The 24,297-nt window shown below is 48.7% G+C and overlaps 1 protein-coding gene across 1 annotated transcript; it reads right to left on the minus strand.

Annotated features, from left to right (window-relative positions):
* Positions 1 to 4,595: 4,595 nt before the first annotated feature.
* Positions 4,596 to 23,542, minus strand: SLC66A1 (solute carrier family 66 member 1). The gene is made up of 9 exons (XM_044996379.1): positions 23,401 to 23,542; positions 21,742 to 21,834; positions 18,018 to 18,279; positions 12,464 to 12,593; positions 11,262 to 11,349; positions 7,190 to 7,341; positions 6,787 to 6,879; positions 5,867 to 6,052; positions 4,596 to 5,349 (listed from the first exon to the last, which is right to left on the minus strand). The coding sequence occupies exons 3-9, from the start codon at positions 18,185 to 18,187 to the stop codon at positions 5,251 to 5,253; spliced, it is 918 nt and encodes a 305-aa protein (XP_044852314.1). The 5' UTR covers positions 18,188 to 18,279; positions 21,742 to 21,834; positions 23,401 to 23,542; the 3' UTR covers positions 4,596 to 5,250.
* Positions 23,543 to 24,297: the final 755 nt, after the last annotated feature.

The following is a 24,297-nucleotide window of genomic DNA, read 5'->3' on the forward strand; positions in this document are numbered from 1 at the left end:
CCATCTGATGTCTCTAATTCAGGTCATATGAAAGGACTGGAGCCAAGGAGTAAATGTACATACTCTCTCTTTAAAGTCTGCAACCTCAAGGGCAACATTTGAGTTTGTTGTTGCCATTTGGTTCTGTAATATGGAACTTCTGAGGTTAGAGCTAAGTTTGTAATAACTCCTAAAGTTTGAAAATAATATGTCAACTTAGGCTGGGGAGCAGCATTGTTCCTCATTGATTCTAATTCTACCTGTTCTAAAGCTTCTCTCACAAGCCCTCTATACCTGTTTAACTACAGGTGAGACTATTATACAGTAGAGGGATTATACTGCTAACAATACAAGCCTGCTCTCCACCTAGACTTAACAGAACTATGTTAGTGAGGGATATAATTTTTTTTAAATCAGTTGTTAGTGATACATCACCTACTGTGAATGTAGTTAATGGTACAGCTTATTCTCCTACAGGAAAATAAGCTGTAGTCTTATAAGCACTTTTCTACTGCCATAAGTGTATCCACACTAGGGTGGCTGCACTGCTTTAACTGTACCTGTGTAGTTACATAAATCCTACTAGTGTAGACTAAGGCATTGTCTACATACAGTCAAATGAGAGATACACACTACCTCAGGGGTCAGCAACCTTTCAGAAGGGGTGTGTCGAGACTTCATTTATTCACTCTAATTTAAGGTTTTGTGTGCTGATAATACATTAATGTTTTTAGAAGGTCTCTTTCTATAAGTCTATAATATATAACTAAACTATTGTTGTATGTAAAGTAAATAAGGTTTTTAAAATGTTTAAGAAGCTTCGTTTAAAATTAAATTAAAATGCAGAGCTCCTCGGACCAATGGCCAGGACCTGGGCAGTGTGAGTGCCACTGAAAATCAGCTCGCATGCTGCCTTTGGCGCACACATGCCAGAGGTTGCCTACCCCTGCACTACCTATTCAGAAGCAGCATTGTCTAATGGGTAATGTAGGGGACTGGAAACTTAAGTTCCATTCCTAGCTTGCTCTCTGACAGTAAATCTAAATCCATCCTTGTTTAAAAGGCAAACCCATAAATTAGTAATTACTAGGGTGAAAAATCTTAATCTCTCTCTTCAGGAAAGTAGTTGGAGAGAATACCTGGACAAATCAGGTTAGTAGAAGCCAGTATGGAATCAAGCAGGGGAGAGTAATTTAACTACTCCTTGTTCTCTGAAAAACATTCCTACGAGGGCATTTCCCTTAAATTGGGGCTTTGAGAGACATGTAATTTCTTTCTCTCAGAGCCCTGGCCCAAGTTCAATAATCATGCACTACAATTAAGTTATCCTCCTGGCCTCTTCCATATTTTAAGAGCAGCAGTTAAACACTGCCAAAGGGATTAGTATGTAGGTACAGGCTGTGTTCTTTCCTTAGGTTAGAAAGAACTTTTCTGTGAGCTGCTTCTCCGCATGTGAGGGGAAGGTTTGTAGCAGCTGTAGAATCCTGATTACCAAGAGTTACTTGGTGACTAGATGAGGGAGCTGTGTGGGGTTATACAGCCCTCATGGCTGCACCAGTGCTACTGATTACATAGAGCAATGGCCCCAAATACAAAGCTAGATGGTGGAAAGCTTGACTATCCTGCTGTCAAGTAGCTGTTAATATAAAAAAAAACAAAACCAAGCTGTCCTCCCTCCCTTTAGTAGCAAAGGACTAATAATTTAGTGCTACTGTAAGCCAGTATGTTAATTCCTTGGTACATTTTATAATGAAAAGTACAGGACTATGAACCAGGTTAAGCCAAATGGAGGAGGAGGATGGAAAAACTGAACTCTTGTTGCATTCACCTGCTTGCTGGAGCCTGTGCTTGAGCTGTACTGTGAACAGAATCACTACAGCCTGATTTCCTGCTCTAGGAACTGTGCCTGCTGTGCACCAGCCAGCAGTTTAAAAAACAACAACACACAAACCTTACCTTCCCCCCTCTTCCTACAAAAGTTAGGATTTGAAGATCCCCTCACCTTCTCTGGCAGGGAAGCTTTAAAAGGTAGGTGCTCCCTTTCCCCTTCTTCCATCAAATCCAGGAATACAGTGCCCATTTCCTATAGCAGCTCAATAACAGTTTCACAGGCTTATTGAACTATTTATACAAGCAAGGGCTGGTTGCTATAACACTAGCAAACAGACTCACTCCCTCTGCAGCTTTACAACAGATGTGGACAATATACAGTGAGACTAGTCTGCCTCTTGTACACTAAAGCACACTTGGCCTTTAGTGGCAGTCAGTGCTGGCCTCAGGGCAAGAGGCATCAATAGCCACCAACCGGCCCATTGTTGCACCCATGTGGAGTGCAATGAGCTAGGCTGGTTTGAAGTAGTAGGGATCTAAGGTATGGCTACACTGCAGCTGGAGCATACCTCCTAGTCTGGGTGAACAGACATGCTAACACTGGTCAAGCTAGCACACCAAAGAATGTGGACAGTGGGGCAAGGGCTAGCCACCCAAGCTTGGGCCTACAGTATTGAGGAGGCAGATCATAGCCCAACATCCCCCCTGCTTTTAAAAATAAAACAAAAAACCTAGCTCAAGAGGCAGTAGGGCCTCTAGCAAGGCTGGGAGGCAAACTCCCACCTCTAATGGAAGCAGCTGCAACAGCTCTCTGACTCCATAGACAACACTTGCCTCTGTTTTTACAAGGCTTCTGCAGTGTGGCGTAAGATGGAATTGGGGTACAAGCTCTTTCGCTCACAAGCACAGACCAGCTACTTTGACACAGATGTAGGGCTAGGTTGGGATGTTCTGCTTGGATTTTGGCCACTGCTGCCTGGAGCAAAGCTCTTATCTCTAAGCTGTAGAAAAGTCCAGGGTAAGTAAATATTCACATTTTACAAATGCCTAAGGCACAAAGAAGGTCACAGTAAGAGCTAGAATAGAATACAGGAGGCCTAGCTCCTCATCACTTGTGCTTGTCACACTGCCAGTCAGTACCCCATCCTGCCCCTTAAGTTCTGCATTTAACAAAAACCAGCAAGGGAGGTTAATCATGGCTGTAGCTTCCCCCTTCCCATTCTGGTTCTGTCAGACAGCTACTTGAACTGTTTCTAGAACACTTGTTGCTGCATCTTGGGAAGGGCACAGCTCCTCCTGCGGTGGTGTCTGACTCCACTGCAAAGGGAGCTCTCCATATAGCTTTTATGGAATTATAACAGCACAAAAAGCTTTTTATCTCCTGTCTCCACCTTTACAAATCAGTTTTCCTATGGGACAGGAGCACCCTTTGCAACTCAGGAAGCATAAAACCCAGTGAAGGATTATTACAGCAGCACTGTCTGTGTCTGGCCTCAGACCGAGAATATTTGCAAGTGCTTTCACCAACAATTCCGCTTTCAAGGGGGTGTGAAATGAAAAGAGGTAGTGTCTTGTTTAGACCAAAGTAGAAGGTTAAGTCTCTCTCTCAGCCACACAACACGCTAGAATGGGGGAAAAGAGTAGCTTCCTCCTAGAGATCGAGTTTGAGAATCACCTCTGACTTAGTCTCATTGCCTGGAGAGCTGCCACAGCCCACTCAGCTACATGATGGTTCAGTAGGGATATATAGTCTAGGCCAGGGGCTTTCACAACAAATTTTTTGGTGGCCTCAGAATATGGCCACCAACTCTTGCTGATGGCTGCGCTGACAATTTTTCCTAAAATAATTAGCTTTAGGAAAAGCAAATATGCACATATACTTGTCCATAGTGTAATTTATGTAGTTTTTTTCCCCCCAAACTCAGTAATAAAAATGTACATTTGTCTATTCTTTACTGGACCTAAACAGAATAGAAACAAATACAGTGCTTTGCATGTTGGGTTGTTTTTTTTTTATTTTTAAAGACTTGCTAGCCATAAGTCTGCTGCTGTGAAAAGTGGTATTTGTACATTTGTTAATATCACTTTTCACAGCAGACTTACTCAGCCCCAGCAAGCCCTAGGACAAATTAAACCCTTGAAGGGGGAGATGGGCAGGGAGGCAATGGGACCCAGGGCCAAGGATGAAGGAGGTGAGCCTGGGGTTGGAGCCTGGAATCAGAGCCTGCCACTGCATGGATGAAGTCTGAAGCCTGCTCCCTGGAAAAAAAAAAAGTGGGAAATACACCAGCTGCCTGCATGACCAGTGTTTTCTTTGGGGGGGAACCCAGCCCCTATTGGCAGCCCTGGGAGATGGGCCACTGTTCCCCCCCCACCCCAGGAGACTGTGGCCACAAGAAAAGCCGCTGGTGGCCATATGTGAGAAATACTGGTGTAGGCCCATCCTGCTCGAAGGCATCTGCTGCCTAGAGCAGTTCTCAGTGGACAGCTAATACTGAAAACGGGTAGGTGGGGGATATATGGTCCATCTTACTTGGCAGACAGCTGCCAGCATATCTGGTTTAGAAATGAAGGGAAAAAAAGCTTACCTCTAGAGCAAGAATGGATGTGAAATAAACTTACAGCCAGGACCCAATGAAAGTTCACAAGGGGGAAGTGAATGGCCCTGGGTAGGGGGTAGTCACACCGCAAGACCATTTAAAAGAGTAATTGTACAAATGGGAGAGAATGGAGACAAGCCAAAACTGAAGTGTCTTTGGGAGTCAAGAAAATAAAAACCAAGGGAGGCGTGTTGGACCAAGATTTATTTTTCTAGAAAGTTGGCTGCCAAAATATTTAGATAAAATATTTATACACACGTGTATTAAAATGCTTCTCCCCAACCCCACCACTGGCTTCACTCCCAGCCTCAGCTGCCAGAAGAAAAATGTGCAACGTTATTCACATAGGCAAAGGGAGCCACTGTGGATAAACCGTTAAAGGTGAAGTGAAATGGCAGCCGCTCACAGCATCTGTGTTCATTGGCTTAAAACAGGAAGGGAGACAGCCTCATCTCCCCTCCATCCCCTAGAGATCTTTCATTCTTGCTAGTAATGTCTGATGCAGAGTGACTCAGGGCAGCCTTCTGGAGGGGAGGAAGGAAAGTAGAATCAAATTCAGCTAGTTTTTAGAACTGACTATGATCCAGGTACCGAAGTGTCACAGTATTTCATCCCTTTTGAGTCATCACTACAAGCAGGTGAGATCTACCAGGAAAGTCCTCTGCCAGGTGGCCAAGCACTTTCTGCAGGAAGCATCATACCACACGCTGGCTTACATCCTCTTTGGGCAACTCCTGTTAACAGAAAACAGGTCTAGGAACCTGATGGCAACTGGCTGTGCCCTCATTTGAAGCCAGAGTTCTCACTAGTATCCCATTCTTGCTTGGGCACAGTTCCTTTGTCAGCTGTCAAGGGGTTCATCTTGCTTGCCAAGCAAGGCCTCTCTCTCATCAGAAGTGCGAGGTCTTCTCTTCCGATAGGCAAGGAACTGGAAGGAGATCTGAGGAGGTGTTAAGTCTTATTTCCTTTATAGCCAGGGTTAGATAGGAGAAATGAGGTCGCTCTGCCTAGGGAGAAAGCCTTTAGTGCCGGGGGGGAAATAGAGGCCGGTTGGTACTTACAATGGTAACCATAGAAAGATGGAGATAATCATGGTTACCTCATTTGTAAAGCTCTTTGAGATCTACAGATAAGGACTATGTATTATTTTATTGCATTAGGGTAGTGACCAGAGGCCCCAAATGAGGATCAGGGACCCTTCATGCTAGGAACTATACTAAGCATGTATTGTTCCAACATTATTGTAAGAGATCACTGTAACACAGGGGGAAAGACTGGAGCTGCAAAGCACAGGTTGGCTGTGTAACAGCATCAGCAAAAATCTGCCTCTGAACAGCCCTGCCCACCCACCATCCCAGAAGAGACCAGCTTTTTAATGTTTTTTTGTGCAGAGCATTAGAAATAACACCACAGAAGCTTGGCGGGGTAGGCCAGAGAGCATTACCCGAAGAGGATACAATCACATCAAGAGACAGGACCCCCAGGCTGCCAATCAGCCAGGGGAGGTGATGAATGATGTAGTTGCCTTCAGCTTGCCCTGGATCTGGGTTCTTCAGAAGCACACTTATTCCATACAGCGAGTTCCCCAGCATCACCAAAGCGAAAAGATAGTATGACACCCCTTCGGTAGATTTCCTCTTGAACTGGAAAAGGAAGCCATATTAGAAGGGGCTGGAGAATAAAGACTTCCCTGCTAGCAGAAATACGCTAGATATTCCAGGCATGGATTCCCAGGGGATATGCAAAGGGAGGAGGATCTAGAAGATGACTAAGCCTATTGAGTGCTGGTATCCACTGTCTGAAGGACAAGCTTCTTAGACAGTGTTGGCATGCGTAGGGTCACTTGACCATGCTCTGCTGTGTCCCTAGTAGATGCTTCAAGAAGAGCAGGGAAAATTAAAGTGGGAATTGTATCCCAAAGAATTGGCCAGCAGCTGCATCCCTTGTTCATCACCTCTCCCCACAAAGATACCCACCAGAACAGGAGACCTAAAAGATAGAGTGGGCTCAATACCAGTAGTCTTCCAGCTCCAGTTGTAAAAATATTAAGCAAAATTAGAGTCCCACCTTCACCATGGGATATTTACATTTTAATCAGAAGGGGAGAAACAGCTGCTGCATGGAAGTCAAGAGGTTTAGTCAATCAGGACCCAATGTGAAAAATACAGAGACATGGCCCCTGGGAAGGTTCTATAAACAGCTGGTTAGTAGTCTGGAACCCTCTGCCTCTTGCATCAGCAGCCCTTCGGGATAAAGGACACTCCCCTACTCCCAGCTCTGGAATCTCAGCAGGAAGGGCGCTCCTTTCACCTTCCTCAGGGGAAGAGAGCCCCAGCGGCGGGTTGGATCCCATCCCCACCTCCAGTGGGGCACTTACATTAGTGTAGATCTGGGGCACTCGGGAGAACAGATACAACAAGGAGGAGATAGCGCCCACAGTGAAGCCAATGATTTCCTTCTTGGTGAAAGGCTGCAGGGCAAGACATAAAACACCGAACGGTTATGCATTGTACAAGGCACAGGCAGAACTGTACCCTGGGATTTACAGGCATCTGGTAGCAAAGTGAGGTCACGTGACTGACCAAACCCAGTATGCCTTGTTGTCTTTCCACCTGGTCAATAGTTCTTTTGAGTTGCCTGGCTAGCTATTGGCTGAAACTGTCACATGACAAGGTTGCCAGCTCTCCCTCTCTGTGGGACATTCCCATTTCAAACTGATTATTCATCTTTCCCACAAGTCCTCATCCTCCTCCCTGCCCCATATATCGAGAGGGGCTCACCTCACATCCAGCTGCATCCACTGTGGCAGACAGAAGAGTCCTCCCTTTAAATGTCACTGTTTCAACTGTGGAGCCAGCTCTGCCCAGCAAGGATGTTGCTGACACCGTTCCCAGAAAAATGAAGGCAAAGGCTGCGTTAATTGGAGCAGAGTCTGGAAAGAGAAAGCAGAGGTAAGTTACAAAGTGCCACCAAAGAACAGGAGCAAGTGTGTCCATGACACTACGCAACGCAACCTGGATTCCAGTTAAATCTGCATCCCATCACCTCCAGAAAAACCAGGGCCATCCCACAGAAGAGGGAGGCATCAGTTCCACAGTGGCAGGTTCAGATGTCTCTTGAAGGCAAGCCTTCCATAACCAAGTTCCATTCCTCACATGTTGAGGCTGGGGAAGGGCTAGGCAATGCACATGGCAGATATTTAAACACATCACAGGTTAGCAGCGCCTGACTTCAGTGCAGATATTTGATTAATCAAAAGTTAAAGAGTAAATGTCCCTCCTTTTGCCATTACAAGACCTCCTGGTGAGGAAAAAAAAATTGTAGAATAAAAAGGAATTAAAAAAAAAATCTACATTGTTTCATTGTGGGTATGTCTGCAGTGGAGCCAGAAGACGTAGCTTCCAGCTTGATGAGAGAGACCCTCACGCTAGCTCTGATTGAGCCAGCATGCTAGAAACTACAGTGCAGTCCTGGCAGCAGAACAGGCTAGCCACCCCAACTATGATCCTGTCTGAAAGCCTAGGCAAACAGCGCATAGCCCCTCCTGCCTCTCCTACAGCTCCATTTAATAGTGTGCCAGTGTGGGATACGTCTGTCTAAGCAGGAAGTCAGGCCTCCAGCTCCACTGTAGGCACTCTGTTTCAAGCCTGTGGTTGTATAGTTAGTGCCAAGTAACTTCAGAGAGATTAAAAAACCACATTTGCTATCTCATGGCGATAAGTCCAATTCATTAACTATGAAAAAGGAAATCATTCTGGGCTTAAGAGTCTTAAAAGGAACATTGCCAAGACTAAAAAAACCCTTTAAGGTTTTTCTGTCTTCATACCACTCGAGCACATACTTAAGGCACCGATTCTGCACAGCTCTTGTGAAACAGACAAGTCTAGCAGCACTTTTCTTTCTGCCTCTCCTGCTTTATCACAGTGCTGTCACGTTAGGTTCACAGCTTTTCAGGAGAAGATTTTAAAAGGAGACAAGATTTGAGCAAACTGGAGAGAGTCTAAAGCATGGTACCCTGAACGGGACACAGTACTCCAGCTGAGGCCTCACCACTGCCAAGCAGAGTGGTACATTACCTCCCCCGTCTTACATACAACACCTGTTAATACACCCCAGAATGATAGCAGCCTTTTTTGCAGTTGCACCACATATTGACTCAAATTCAATTTGAGATCCAGTATAACTCCAGATCCTTTTCAGCAGCAGTACTACTACCTAGCCAGTTATTCCCCATTTTGCAGTAATACGTTATGATTTTTTCTTCCTAAATGAAGTACATCTTGTTGATTTCAGACCAAAATTTGTCAAGGTCATTTTGAATTCTAAACTTGTCCTCCGAAGTGCTTGCAACTCCTCCCAGCGTTGTGTCATGTGCACATTTTATAGCACAGTCTCCACTCCATTATCCAAGTCATTCATGACAATATTGACTAATGCCAGACCTAGGACTGTCCCTCGCAGGACCCCACGAGATTCACCCTCCCAGTTTGACACCAAACCATGGATAAGTGGCACCTTTCAACCAGCTCTGCACCCACCTTCTAGTAATTTCATCTAGACCACGTTTCCCTAGTTTTCTTAGGAGAACATCATGTGGGACTATCAAAAGCCTTACTAGACATCAAGATAGCTCACATCCACTGCTCCTCCCGCCACCATCCACTAGGCCAATAACCTTGTCAAAGAAGGAAGTTAGGTTAGTGTGGCATATTTGTTCTTGACAAATCTGTGCTGGCTATTCCTTACAATTCCATTATCCTCTAGGTGCTTACAAACGGATTGTTTATTGGTTCCACTATCCTTCCAGTTATTGACGTTCGGCTGACTGGTCTACAATTCCCCAGGTTCTCTTTGTTCCCCTTTTAAAAAGGCAGATGCCATGTTTGCCCTTCGAGCTCTTTTGAGAGCTCATGGATGGGTAAGGGTCCAAAGAGAAGGGACACCAATGCTTCAGCTAGTTCCTTAAGTACCTAGGATGAATTTCATCAGGCCCTGCAGACTTGAATGCATCTAACTTACCTTAATATTATTCTTTAGCCTGTTCTTTCCCTATTTTGGCTTGTGTTCCTTCCCCTTTGTTGTTAATATTAATTGCGTTGAGTATCTAAATCACCATTAATCTTTTTAGCGAAGACAAACAAAATAGGCATTAGACTCTTCAGCCTTCCTGAGGTCATTAGTTATTAGCTCTCCTTCCACACTAAATAGAAGGCCTACAGTTTCCTGCGTCTTCCTCCTGCTCCTACTGTATTTATAGAACCTCTTCTTGCCTTTTCCGTCCTTTGCTAGGTGTAACTCATTTTGTGCCGTAGCCTGATTTTTGTCCCTGCTTGCTTGTGCAGTGGTTCTCAAACTTTTGTATTGGTGACCCCTTTCACACAGCAAGCCCCTGAGTGTGACCCACTTTATAAAGTAAAACACTTTTATATTTAAACGCTATTATAAATGCTGGAGGCAAAGTGGGGCTTGGGGTGGAGGCGGACAGCTTGTGACCCCCCATGATATAACTCACGACTCGCTGAGGGGTCCCGACCCCCAGTTTGAGAACCCCATGTCTAGTTCTATTGTAAACAAGTCCTATGGAGAAGTTCTACTTGTGCTCAAACACTGAGAATACTTATCAAAACACAGGGTAGTGTTTGGGGATTAGCGGAGGACCCAAAGCACAGCTGATGGCCATTAATACTGCAGGAAATGCCCTAGGCCAGTGGTTCTCAAGTAGGGGGCCTGGGGCCTCCTGTGGAGCCACGAGCATGTTTCAGGGGGTCCGCCAAGCAGGGCCAGCATTAGACTCCCTGGGTCCCAGGGCAGAAAGACGAGGTCCCACTGTATGGGGCTGAAGCCCAGGGTCCTGAGCCCTGCCACCTGCAGTGGAAGCCAAAGCCTGAGCAATGTAGCTTTGAGGGGCCCCTGTGGCATGGGGCCATGGACAGTTTCCCTGCTTGGTACCCCCTAATGCCGGCCCTGGCTTTTATATGCAGAAAAACAGTTGTTGTGACACAGGTGGACTGTGGAGTTTCTATAGCATGTTGGGAGGGGCCTGAGAAAGAAAACGGTTGAGAACCCCTGCCCTAGGCCAGGGGTTCTCAGCCTATTTACCACTGTGGGTTGCATGGGCAGCTCTCTGTGTGTTAAGTGGGATGGGCGCACGCGCACACACAATGGCCCTGATGATATCACATGGGCCACAGCTGTGTGCTGACTGGGCCACAAGCGGCCTGCGGGCATCCAGTTGAGAACTACTGCCCTAGGCCAGTAGAGCTTTTGTTTATGCTTAGAGGCAGATTAAGGAAGCTCCAGGATGCCACGAGATCAGACTCTTTACCAGGATAAACAGCAGCTCAGAAACAGCCAGAGCTCCAGCTCCACGGGGATTTCCAGGTTTACAGGCTAGGCTGCAAGCCTTGAACCCAGTAAACGGTTTCACTTGCTAGTCTAGTTGCCAGTCATTTTTTTTTTTTTTTACTAGTTTACAGTATTCCTGTCTCAATACATTAGTGTTTAGGGGATTTTAATCTGGCTCCAGCCTGGAGCCCTTTGGGAATGTTTTGGCTTCTTAATCTCATGAGAGAAAAGTCAGATGCTTGCCCCAGCGAGAAAGAGGGCCCTCCTATTGCTAACAGTTGTAATAGTGTAGCTTCATGGTACTGCTACCCTGAGGTGTCCTTCGGCCACCGTACCCCTGCTGTGCTCTCATGGCTGAACAGGAAAGATGTTTGAGCCCAGCAGGCTGCTGCCCGAGCTCCTCCCACCGCCATCATTATTCCTGCCGCTGCAGGAGGAAGCAGCTTTCAAAAGTTAAATTTTGCAAATGCAAGTGTTGCCGGATTGCGTTGGTAACCATCAACTCACAGCCTCTGCTCTGGTTCCTGACTTTGTAGTAGAGGTAGAGAGACAACATGACCAGGTCTGCCAGCACGTAGTAAATGGCAGTGTAGACCTGCAGGAGGAAACACAATCGTCAGTCATATGACAGAACTGTCTCTCTTAGCGCATCACAGATGGATCCCCGGACTATTCAGCTGAGCAGCTTTCCTCAGTCTGATTCTAGAGGACCAGCTAACGGCAGCTGCAAGGCCCTCCCTTGATCCAGCCAGAGGCATTGCACAGTAGCTCGTATCGTCTCCACAGGCCACATCCAGACTGAGGGAAGCTACAACATAATAGGTATAATCCTGGTCTCTTACACAGCACTTGTCATCAGTAGAACTCAAAGCACTTTATAAAGGAGGTCAGTATCACTATCCCCCTCTGTAAAATGGGGATAATGTAGATCTCTGGGGCTGCACTTTCACCACCCTGATCTAGCAGGAGAAAAGATGCCCTGCCCTGGATTTTCTCCAACTAGCTTTGCCTCCTGTAAGAAAATGAGTCAGAGACACAGACTATGCATGACACTGGGACATCTCTTGGTCTTACAGAGCAAAACCTCCTTCCTTCAGGCCAGAACCATGACCTAGACAACCTCTAGAAACTCAGGGGCTTCTCCTTGGTTCAGTGCATCCTTCGGAAAGTCCATAGGGCAAGAGACATTTCTTGCCCATGTGCTCAAGAAATTAATTTGAAAGTAAGTCAGTTGATCTTAGCTGCCTGTAACGCTGGATAGAGGAAGATGCTGGCAGAGCTTAGACCCAGAGTCCCAGACTGCACACCAGCCTCTATGCTGGGTCAAATCTGCTCTATCAATCAGAAGGCAATCTTTACTGATCAGCCAGGGAGAAGGGTACAATGCAAAAGCCCTTAGCCAGACACGCCGGCATGTTGGAGAGTTTTGGCTCCAGATCCCAACTGCATGGCTCAGGCCCATCTCTAGTTACTGTAACAATCTTGCCCTATAAAAACGGGGTAGAACAGCAAGCAAAATCATGGTCATTCTTTTAATAAGTGTCCTAACTCCACTCCACAGAGACCTGGCTAGGGAGACACTGTCATACCACTGAGCCACCCACACAGAGAATCCGGACACTAATCCTCCCCTCCACTCCCACAGAGAATCCGGACACTAATCCTTGCCAGCCAGACTCAAATCACAGAGGAAAAACCTAAATCATTACCTGTAGTGGCAACTGATTGGCCAGGATAGAGCCTATTAGATTTAAGGAATCTCCTCCTAGCCACCCCAGCAGGAAGTATATGGAGAGAGCCTGGTCCATATTACCTGTTTTACAGGCCTGGTAATATTGGCTGTAGAAAAAAAGAAAGAGAGAGAGAGAGAGAGAGAGTGTCAGATCTACACAATCAATTCATCAGTACCCCTGTGAAGTAGAGGCCAGAGGTTCCTTAAACACGGGACCCCCCGATGACCTGGATGCTATGTTAGTTTTTAAACTCAGCAGAGGAGTACAAACCAGCACCAGGCTAAGGGCTTATCCACCCAGGGAAATTTATCAGCAAAACTATTGCAGTACAGCTTTACGGTACAGTTCTGCTGGTAAGTTTCCTTATGTAAACAAGCCCGAAGGCACTGACCCACCTGTGGGTTGACCAGGAAGAGGAGCTGCAAGGAGACCTTTCAGTGGGTTCCCTCCCCCCACTGCCACAGCCCACATTACAGGAAGTCACATACATCAAGAATGAAACCCCACATCGTTGGAGGTACTAGTACTGCTATTTTTTTTCTCTTGTGCCCCTAATCAGGACCTTGTCGAGGCTGTGGAAAGCTGGCTCTGCTGATCTCCCAACCAGAGGCATGTCAATGAGAGCTACTCTAACCCCAGAGGGCACAACTATTAATGAGGGCTGACACGGGAAGGGAAGGAGGGTATGGAGAGTCTCTTAGATCAACTGGCTTAATCCAAAAGTTCACTCTTTCCACTCCAAGTTAAATACCATCACCTTTGTGCTGTGGGAAATCCAGAGCAGAACCACCTTAGTCACATAGGCCATGACTGCTGCCTGCCACCCTGCTGTCTACCAGGCAGCAACAGCAGCGCTCTCAGAGCTCAGGCTTATCTGGGGTGGTGCAAGTCACACAGGAGAAGGATTGGCAGAGTTGTGTGTGGGGATGCTTGCAAACCACCTGCCTGCACTGTGCATAGTGTTATCCACCTCTCACTTTCACGAGGGAAATGTTCGGTCTAATGGTTAGAACAGCAGCCTGACAGCTAGGACTCTGCTTCTATTCTTGGTTTTGCCACCAGTTCGTTGTACGATCTTGAACAAGTCTCGGTGCCTCAGTTTACCAAGCCAGGCACAACACTGCGACTCTGGGTCTGATCGAATTTCAAAGCCAGCATGTAGAGAAGGGACCGGGGGCTACACCTCCATGGCCACTCCCCCTTTGAGTCAGCATGGGGAGCAGGTTTACCATACTTTGCAGTAGGAGGAAGTACAAGGTGCCACAGCTTCCCATCACAGGCAACCTTGTCAAAAAGCAGGTTGCCCTGCATTAGCCTATTGTGAGATGAAGAGCTATTGTTCACTGCCAGCAAAAAGACTGTTCAGCCTGACTCTCAGTATCTGGCACTTCACCGCAGAGGATAAGACTGCATCAGCTGATGATCCCAATCCCCTACCTCCAGCAGCAGCCACAGCTGATTTGCAGTTCAAACCCCCTGCTGGAACCCTCCTGGGCTGGCCCTGAGGATACACTGGTTCCTATTAAGCTGCCCCACAGCACGTAGGAAAGGCTTCTATCAGAATCCCCAAGGAGGAGGAGCCGGGCAATGCACATCAGACAAGAGTATGGTTCCTGCTCACTCTTCTCTAGGTAACAGATCAGCTCAGTAGGTCTGGCTGACAATCTGCTGATTCAGCCAAATCCCCATGGGTTGAAGAGTTCATTTGGCAATGGGAACTGGAAGTCACTCAAGGCAGGCATCCCAGGTTGTGTGGCTGCAAGGGGGTGCGGAAAGGGGAAGTGAAAGAAACCCCAATGTGCAAAAGGCAGGTTTTCAGGCCCACCTTAGAAGACAGCCTGTCCCCACCCCCTCCTTAAATCTACCCAGACAGGAATATTAAAGTCAGATAACAGGCTCTACTGTGAAAGTGTCAGCAAGAACTTTCCCCTCCACTAGGCAGCCCCAGGTGTTAAGCAGCCCTGCTAGTTTCCAGTGCAGCTTTGTTCACCCTTTAGCTGGGTTGATGGGCTGTTCACCTCTAACAAGAAATCCCTGCCCTGCCCCCGTTCCCCAAAAGCCCCTCAATGGGCTGAACCTCTATTTTTAAAATGGGATCCACAAGCCAATGCCAGAAGTGCCTTCTTCTGGCTGACTCTGGAGCAGCAGGTAACTTAACATTCCCTGAGCTGGGCTAATATAGCCCCTGTCACCCCAAACTTCCTACAACCCCTGTGAAATGCAGCTAGGTACGTATGCAGCACACTGGGCAACAAGGGGAAAGGGGCGGGACACTGGGGCAAACTCCCACTTATACGAGAAGAGCCCTGAGCTCTTCAATGTCTAGTTGGTTTGTTTAGAAGCAGCAGGGATCATTAGGATAGAGGCATCCCAGTTTCTGTCTCCCACCCCCTCAAAACAGGTTGTCACCCTCTATTTGTGCAAAGGGCTTTAGAGATGGAAAATGCTAGATCACTTTATTGTGAGTCTAAGCTGTGGTGTGTTATGCACAGATCCCTGCTTCGCCCAGTAGTTTATTCTGATTGAAGTTATTGATTTGAAGTAACATGCTAGGCACTTTCCAAACATTGCCGAGAGCTAAGTTCCTTATAAGCTGCGTGACCGCACAGCAGCCTATTTAGTGCTATGCAGGGACTCAGGGAACCTGCCCGGGCAGGACCTGCCGCAGCCAGGGGAGGGGTGACCCAGCCCCAGCCTGGACCTGTTGCAGCCGGGGGAGGGGCGCCTATCCCACGGCCCCAGCCCAAGAGCTGCTGCTTCAAGGATAGGTGCTTCTCCCCATCCCCCAGGTGCTGATGTGGGGAGAGTGAGCTGGGGGGAGGGGGGAGAAGGTGGGGAGTCCTCACTCCCTGCCATAGCCCCAGAGCACCCTCTTGCACCCCAAACCCCTCATCCCTGGCTCCACCCCAGAGCCTGCACCCCCAGCCGGACCCCCCCGGAACCATCTGCCCCAGTCCTGAGTCCCTCATCCCCGGCCCCACCCTGGAGCCCTCACCCCCAACTCTGAGCCCCTCATCCCAAGCCCCACCCCAGAGTCTGCACCCCCACCTGGAGTCCTCACACCTCTGCCCCAGCCCTGAGCCACCTCCCACACTCCAAACCCCTTGGCCCCACCCCCAGCACATGAATTTGGTCCCACCTCGCCTCCATACTGGTGCACATAACAAAATTCATTCTGCACATGTGCAGGAAAAATTAGAAGGAACACTGACCAAGGGTGCTCCCTGCTCTGAATCCGCTCACTATCGGAGGTTGGGGGAAAAGGAAATAAGCAATGTATATAGCAGTGAACTTGATTCACTATATGCAGTCTGACCAAAGCAGATCTTTAATAGAGACTTGGATGTTGGCATGGCAGAGCCTAGATGGGATTCCCTGCAGGTCGTCCAATAGCTTCGCTGTCACTGTCCAAACAACTCACTTCTCTCTGTGCCACGCTGTCTCTATTGGTCTGGAGCAGACACCAGTGCTCCTGGGAGGGTTATGCCCTGTTGACTCATGGCTCAGTTCATGCTTTGAGGAGCATCTATCACTTTCTGAGTCTCCACACTTCATTCCACTGTGTAACAGCAATGGAAAGACTTGGGCTAAGTTGCCCTATGCCAAGTCTAACTGCTGCTGCCTCCCTAGGCAGCTTTTGTCCTGAATAAGATGTTAGGTGTCCTGCTCACAGAGTGCGGATTGGCACCCACCCACTGGGTCAGGTTTTGCAGCCAAAGAACAGGCCTTGGGCAGGGAGAGTACAACTTTAAAATGGTTTGGGAGGTGAATGGATTCCACTGAGGGCAGTTTTTAGCCCAGGATGCTGGCACCACCCCAAGATCTGACCTGACCTCCTCCAAGCCCCTGAAAGAGTGACAGATGGCCTGGGACAGGGCTGCACCAGTGCTATAGGGGCCAGGAACAACGTCGTCTCTCTAAGACAGGGGGACCTACATTTGGAGAAGAGGGGATGAAGTCTACATGCTGGGACAGAGTGATCAGATACCATTGTGCTGGGTTTTCTCCAAGGTGCCGATGGCATTTCCCCCACGTCCCAGCTTTTGAGGGGATGGGAGGGGAGGCTTAGGAGGTGAAAATGGATAGGGGGTGTTGATAGTCCCTGATGTATTAATTGGCAACAGTAGCATCTCACCCATTATGGATTTGGGTTTTGTAAGCCGGTTCATTGTCCAGGTGCCTAGCACACATGGGGAGATATTTGGCTGGATCTTCAAAACATAAGTGCATGCTAGCTCTGCCCTACCTAGCACCTGCCACAGACTCTTCAGAGAAAGGCTAGAATGGACGGGAGAAAACACAAAGCACACTACATGTGAAAGCAGTGAGAAGAGTTTCTCCTGCAAGTGGGCAGAAAACTCCCCCCTGAAAAACAGGAACTAAACTATTGTGGGAGACAGAACCATCAACTCCTTCCTGGAAATCCTGCCTTACGTGGGCAGAGAATGAGAGCTTGCTTTCTATGAGCCACTAGCTATTATTTAGCTTAGTCAATCACTACCCACCCTGGTCCATTAGGGCTAAGCAGGTAGTTTATCATGGACATTGTAGCTGGGAGCTGATGGCCAGAGACTGGGTTTAACCAGCTAGCAAGGTAGTGACACATGCCTTCTAGTTACAGCGAGCACCCAGCCTTGACCCACTTCCAAATCTGACTGTTGTATCTTTTATAGGGGTGTCTAGGACAGCAGGAGTGATACAGACATGCTCAATTGTATGCAGATGGATTGCATTCCTAAGCTTAAGGATGAGTCACTTCCTGGTTTAGGAACAGTCATCATGGGTTAGCGCTAATATGGCAGTCCAGCCATACCCACACCCACACCTTCCCATTCCATGTGGGCTGTGGCCAAAACTCATCTTCCAACTGCTGAGCTCAGCCTCTCCAGACTGCTTTCCTCAGAGGTTCTTGTGTACAGGTGATCTGCATGTCAATCTGATGTGTGGGGGTGTGGGGAACGACCCTGCTGATCTGCTATATGCTAACTTGCTAACCACAATTTATGCATAAGCAGAACTACCTCTAATTGTGAAACAACCTTACTGTATATTTAGAAATGGAAAAAGCTCTCAGAGCATCTACATTTTCCTTGCGTCATCCAATCTACAGTCTGTCCTTTTAATGATTTTGCATAACACTTTGGGCGCCTTCAGGATCAAGCTATACACATAAAGAAATCACTTCAACCACCGAGATGCACCTACCTTGGGGATTGAATGCTACAGCTGTTTAACAGCACACAGCAGCACTAGCAACGAACAATGCCTTGTTTTGTGTGGATGACGAGGCTGAAGCTGAACACTGAACTACTATTCCTTCTCCACTAGCCCTCTCCCCATTTTAAACCCAGCCCTTTAAAGCCAAGGCCAGTCAAGTCCTTCACTAGGGCAAGTGAAGTCGCTGTGCTCAAGATCTCCAGTGAAGGCTCTTGGCTTTATGTTTTGGAAGCCATCACAAATGGAGAAGGAAAACCACCAGCCAGATCTAGAATTCCCTCCACTGGGCATCCAGCATAAGAGTTTTACTTACGGGAAGGAAGCTCCTGCAAAGCAGCAGATGGAAACCAGACCCAACGCAATACTGGTCAAGTCCCGGATATCCTGGGCACACTCACTGAACACATCCCACACCCATTGGGAGCCATTGGGACAGTCTGAGAAATTCCCTCCTAGGGAACCTTGCCAAAGCTGAGAGTCCATAGCAACGTCAACAAGGGGCCAGCCCTGGAGGGAGGAGGCTGCAGCAGTCAGACAGCAGGAGAGAGATCTTTATCCAGAGCCAGACACTGAACCTGTTGGAATAAATGGGGAGAAGGAAAGAGCCTGTATTATTATCAAAAACAAGGGACCAGATGGCTCCTTTGAGCTCTAGTTCGTTGGTTTAAAGCTGGCTCACCTTGCAATTAAACAGTTACTATCTAATGGGCCTTTAGTGGTTAGGTAATCACAGACTGAATTCCTTTATCAGCAGACCAGTCTCCAGAACTGTCAAGCCAGCACTAAGTTCACTATAAACAAACGTAAGGGCTACGTGGCATGTCTTTCCAGTAGCACACGGGATTATGACACACATCCCCTCGCTCAGCTTGTGCTTCTCACCAAAGCAAATGCTCAAGAGTGGGCCTTTAAGACAGATTTTTAGGAGAGTCAGGTGACTGTAGGAAGTAGATCTGGCCCCGGTCACCTGGATTCATCAGTAATGACTGATTAAGAGATGCAGCAAGAGGGCCCCTTTGCAGCTACAGAATATTTATTTCTTCCTCCTACTCCCTATGACCTCATTTATTTTCCTTCCAAAGGAAGGAGTCAGTGCAGAGAAAAGAAAAAGCAAAGGGCTGGGTTTGGGGGTTTTTTTGTTTTTGTTTTTAAGAAAAACTGAATCAGATACCTGCTCATCTGTCAGGCTGGCCTGGCTGACTGGCTGTGCAGAAACTCATGCTAGAGAGTCATCATCAAACTCCCACAAATCAGATCACCTGAACTGCCTTCTCTTTATTGAAATATTAGCTCTGATCCTCTTCTCACTGTGGGCTCTGAAAGGAGTAACCCCACTGAAGCCAGCTGAGTTAGAGCAGGATAAGCAAGAAGAGAATTGGGCCCACCGTTTGGACATCCACTGGCTCTGCAGAGACACAGTGCTGGCATTGGCGTGACACCAGCAATGGTATGGACAGGGGCAAGATCTGCCTATGGAAAACTCAGGCCGTTTGTCAGTAAAGAGGAAGCCTCCAGTCACGCTGTGTTTTGGGAACAGACAAGTGGATAATGGAGAGTTTGAACTAGAACCAGAGATGTTTCCCTCTTCTCCCCTACCCTCCCATGCCAGTTTGTTCCCTCTGAAAGGCCCCGTCTCCCCCTGCATCTCTTCACTGCACTGTAAGAGGGAGAAGACCCCAGACAGAATGCCACCACAGTGCCAGGCCAGATGGAAGGGTGAGAACCTCCAACTTGATTAAAATTCCCCACTGAGGTCCACTGATTTAGCCATGGCTGGGAGAAAACTACTGGCTGTTCAATAAGTCACATCATTCCAGCCTTGGCTGAGGTATATGCCTCAACAGGAAGAGAGTGTTGCATAGCATGGAGCAGGAGCACCTGTAGTTCTGAACTGAAGTTCAAATTCACTGCTGGCCATAGCATCCCCTGAGAGCAGCATATGCAAGAAGTCACCCAGAGGACATGTGTAACCAAACTGGGGACAATTCACAAGCTAGGGACAACAGGAAAAGCTATAGCTCAGTGGTTTGAGCATTGGCTGGCTAAACTCAGAGTTGTGAGTTCAATCCTTGAAGAGGCGATTTGGGGCAAAAATCTGTCTGGGGATTTGTCCTGATTTGAGCAGGGGGTTGGACTAGATGAACTCCTCAGGTCCCTTCCAACCCTGATATTCTATGATGTTGGGAGGAATGGGGGGCAGGGGTGCTGGTAAGTGAACGTCAGTTAGCTAAGAGGGAGGGAGTTTGGGTGCGGGAGGGGACGCGGCAGCAGGTTGGGGTGCAGGGTGCCAGATCCATGGGGTGCTCACCTCGAGCAGCTCCCCGCAAGCAGCTATCTGTCCTGGCTGCTCCTAGGTGGAGGCATGGCAGGCGGCTCGGCCCACTGCCTCTACCTGCAGGTGATGCCCCTGCAGCTCCCATTGGCTGTGGTTCCCAGCCAATAGGAGCCACAGAGCTAGCACTCGGGGCAGCGCATGGAGCCACTTACTGTGCCTCTGCCTAGGAGCAGCTGGGACAGGTGGGGCTTGCGGGGAGCTGCCCAAGATGAGCGCCCCCTTTTACACTCCAACCTGCTGCCCCAAATCCCCTCCTGCACCCAAACTCCCTCCCTAGAGCCTACAGTCCACACCCCGTCCCGTGTGTCAACCTGCTGGCCCCACACCAACCGGACGATAAACCGGAATGTCAATGACAATCAGAAATGCTGGTTTATAGAGCTTTCCGGTTGGTGAAGTGCTGGATAAAACAGCTTTTACTGTATATTGGTACCACATACTCTGTGGAGAGCTGGTTCCTACTGTGCATCAGATATCACAGAAATTGCTCCTGCACCCCAAAAGCAACAGGGGAAGGTGAAAATTTCACAACTAGGGATTCGGAGACATTTCCGTTGGAACGCTTTTCTTCCACTAACTCCCCAGCATCTTAGTGCATGTAGCTAGCCTACATGAATAAGCGCCGATCTCCACCGACTAGAGGGGATAGCAGGTTCTGACAATGGAGAGAGCTAGGCTTATTCTCTCCCTCCAGGTTTATGCCAGAAGCAGGGCTCTCCCCTTCCTCTTCTGAGAGAGAACTGAAATGTTTTCAGTCTTTTGAGAGCAATCTACAGCCGTGCGAGCTACTGAGATGCCCCTGAAGCTTTAGCTACACATCACTCAAGGAGGACAGAGACAATGATTTCTCTAGCCAAAATACCTGCGTGAAAGGATCTTTGTTCAGAGTGTAGAAATTTAACTCATGTCCAGACATGAGGTCAGGTGAAGTTGGTGCCAATACATTTGTGCATCGTCAACTCTACTCAGCGGCAGATGCTGGTCAGAAGAGTTTCCATTTCTTATTACCACTACGCCCAAGCCAAGTGGGGCTCTGTTACAGACCCGCAAAGTTGTTCCTTGAAGTACAGCAGCTGAAACTTGCACTTTGGCTACCCTTTGTAAGCCTGGATGACTAACCACAAGGTCTCCATTTCATACACAGCTGAGGTACCTCACCAGCTCATTTAGCGTGGTGTTTGTAATGCTATACAAAAAACACACACACACACAAAAGTCTTAATTATACCCCATGAGCAGGAGATCGCATAACAGCTGATCATTATGTGCCAACAGTGACCCACTTAATAATGATACCTTACTCTGCTTCCATCAGAAGAGCTCAAAGCACTTTACAAAAATAAATTAAACCTAAAAAATACCTCTGAGACTGGTATTCCCATTTTACAGATGGGAAAACTGAAACAAAGTCTCAGGGGCTTGTTCAAAGCCGGTCAGTCACAGAAGCCAGATCTCTTAGGTCCCAGGCCTACACTTGATCTATCAAGCTGACATTCGGTTGTAAGAGGAAAAAAAAATAGTAACTGCGAAGGGAAGGTATCAACTGGTACTGACAGAAGTATGCTGCCTACACTGCCACAGTTCAATCACTTCTCCATTTGAGCATAGCTCTTTGGGGTCTAATCAGACTCGGATCTCATCTAGACTGCAAGGGCAGCCTCTGCACTGGCACAATACTTCCCCTCCCAACATACAATCATACCTGAAGCTTCAACAGCATCACGTCTCTGATGAATCAGAACCACCCAATAAGCTCCCAAACCACAAGCACCTCGCAGTGACAGGAAAAAGTAGCCTTAAAGCAAAATGAAACATAGCAATTGATTGTATTTCTAGGTTAATCTTTCGTTAAATAAAATTCTGGTGTAGATGAAGGAGCAGGGAAGGGCAAAGAGGGGTTATGAAATACTAATACATTGGGAAAGGAGGTTCAAATCATTCTGGCCTTCCCATAATGGTGGAAATCTCTTCTCCTGTTCCTTCTGAGCTGTCTTCTCCCATCTACAATTGTGCCATGTGCTTCCAGGAACACTAGGTATTTCCTAGTAAAGCAGGTCCAGGGCAGAAATACCAGTGCAAGAGAGTCTGCAGATAGGCAAAATGTGCCCAACTGGAGTTTTGCACAAAGGGACGGAGGGCTCATCACCCATCCCATTTCCCAGTCACCACAGGCCCACAAATGTCAGTTTAGGGGCCTATGAGAAACAGCATTATGTTGGGATATGGGTTGATAGCAGCTCAGTTCTCTCCACAGGAGATTGTTCCCCCATCACGGGTGAGAAGGAGACACTTTTCCCGTGTTAACAGTAGTTTCTATTTATTTGGTTTTCCAGGACTTTCCATTGAATTAAACATTTCAGGATCAGCTTTCTGAGCTAAAGCCCAGTACAGGACATTTGAAAACAACCCACAACACCAATTTTAACTGGACTTGAGGGCAGCTGGATATCACATGATGTCCAGGGGTTAAAGTATGGAGGAGCGGGGTGGGAGATCGGCTCAAACAGTGCAGTCTCTCCCTGGCTTGGGATAGCAATGCTCCCTCACAGCTGCTTCTCCTTCTCTCTGCCTAGTGTGGTGAAAGCTCTCCCTCCCTCCCTCACTTCAATCTACTGTGACTCCGCATTGCCAGGTGCCAATGCCAACTCGACCCTGTCACAGGGGATGAGACCATCCAGTGAACCCTGGAAAGGGGGTGAAGAGAGACAAAGGGGCTCCTCACTGGGAAACGTCTGATTGTCCTTTTGAGTTTCCTCCTGATCAGTATGTAACAGGCAGCACAGTCCAGCAGACAAGGCATCTTGTCCCTGTGCACGGTCAATGACTGACCTTGAGCCAACCACGTCCCGTGCCTCAGTTTCCCCCATATGTAGCATGGGGATAATGACACTGCCACTGCCCCCCAAAGCAGTCGGAGGCAGAAGCGGGCAGGGTTATTACCGGAACTTGTGCTCGCTGAGGTCGGGAGCCGGGCGGGGAAGGAAAGGGAGAAATGCAAACTACAGCTTCCCTGGGGCTGCGGCGGGGACCGGAGCGCGGGCGCCACAGGGAGCCGGACGCCGCCGCGGGGGCAGGGCCGTTGTGGGGCAAGATTTAGGGGCTGCGCAGCGTCTCCCACCGCCCCCGAGACCCCAGCGTCGCCCCCCCCCAGCCTCCGACCTCATCCCTAGGCACCCCGGGCCCCCGTACGGCTGCAGTGCCCCCCCCGCCGCTCTCCTGGGCCCCCCGGGCCCCCCTTCGGCCCCCCCGGGGGCCCTCGGAAATACACCCCCCGCCGCCGCTCTCCAGCCGCACCCCGAGCCCCCCTCCATGCCCCCCGGGGGCCCTCGGAAATACCCCCCCCTCGCCTCGATCTTCTCACCGCTACGGCTCCGGGCTTCTCCGGCGGCTGGAGGCCGGGGCCAGAGGCGCTGCCGGCCCGCACACGCCTGTCCCGGGCCGCGGCTCCCGTCCCGCGCCGGCCCCAGGCGCTTTGTCGGGCTCGGTCACGTGACCCGCCGGCTTCCCTTCCCGCAATCCCGGGCCGGCGCCCAGCGCCCCCGCCCGCCGGCCGGCCCCTCCCCGCCCGGCCCGGCCCCGCCCCGCAGGGATCCCCGGCACACGGGGCCCGTCCGGGGCAGTAATTGGGCCACCCCCCTGGGCAGGGCCCCCATGTGCAATTACCCCCCAAAATACCTGTGCCCCCCGGAGCAATAACCCGCACCCCCAGGGCACGTAGATCCCCTCCTGGGACAATAGCGTCCATCCTCCAAGCCACGTTTAGTCCCCCCTTTAGACCCACGTAAAAAAAAAACTGGCAGATTTAATTATTTTTCTGGCAACTGGCAAATCCATAAAACAAAACAAACCAGTGAGGCTGGTCAGTTGCGGCCAGGTGGTAACCTGCCTCCAGGGGGCAATAACCCACATCCCCACCAGGGCACATATCCCTGCCCCTAGGGCGAGAGCTCCACCATTGCCAGCACACAATGCACCCGGGGGCAGGTGCAGGGCCGGGTTTAGGAAGTGCGGGGCCCAATTCGAACAGTTTTGACGGGGCCCCGGCAGGGATGACTTAAAAAAAAAAAATACCTTAAAAAAAACCACCTTTCATTTCTTACATGTATTATTTACATGTATTATTTACTTTCCATGACTAGATACATAATAACAAAATTATATATTACATACATTACATAATATTGTATATGGCTCTTTTCTTACTCCCACTTGGGTACTTTCTACAAATATCTCTTGATCTCTTGCCCATATTGATAGA

This window comes from Mauremys mutica, chromosome 21 (assembly GCF_020497125.1).
Source record: "Mauremys mutica isolate MM-2020 ecotype Southern chromosome 21, ASM2049712v1, whole genome shotgun sequence".
NCBI classification, from domain to species: Eukaryota; Metazoa; Chordata; order Testudines; family Geoemydidae; genus Mauremys; species Mauremys mutica.

Coding starts and splice junctions, on each gene's coding strand:
- SLC66A1 (XM_044996379.1), bottom strand. CDS start 18,187: ATGGACTCTCAGCTTTGGCAAGGTTCCCTAGGAGGGAATTTCTCAGAC. Junction 11,350..12,463: donor CCAATCAGTTGCCACTACAG/GTAATGATTTAG, acceptor TTCCTCCTGCAG/GTCTACACTGCCATTTACTA. Junction 7,342..11,261: donor CAGGAACCAGAGCAGAGGCT/GTGAGTTGATGG, acceptor TTCTCTTTCCAG/ACTCTGCTCCAATTAACGCA.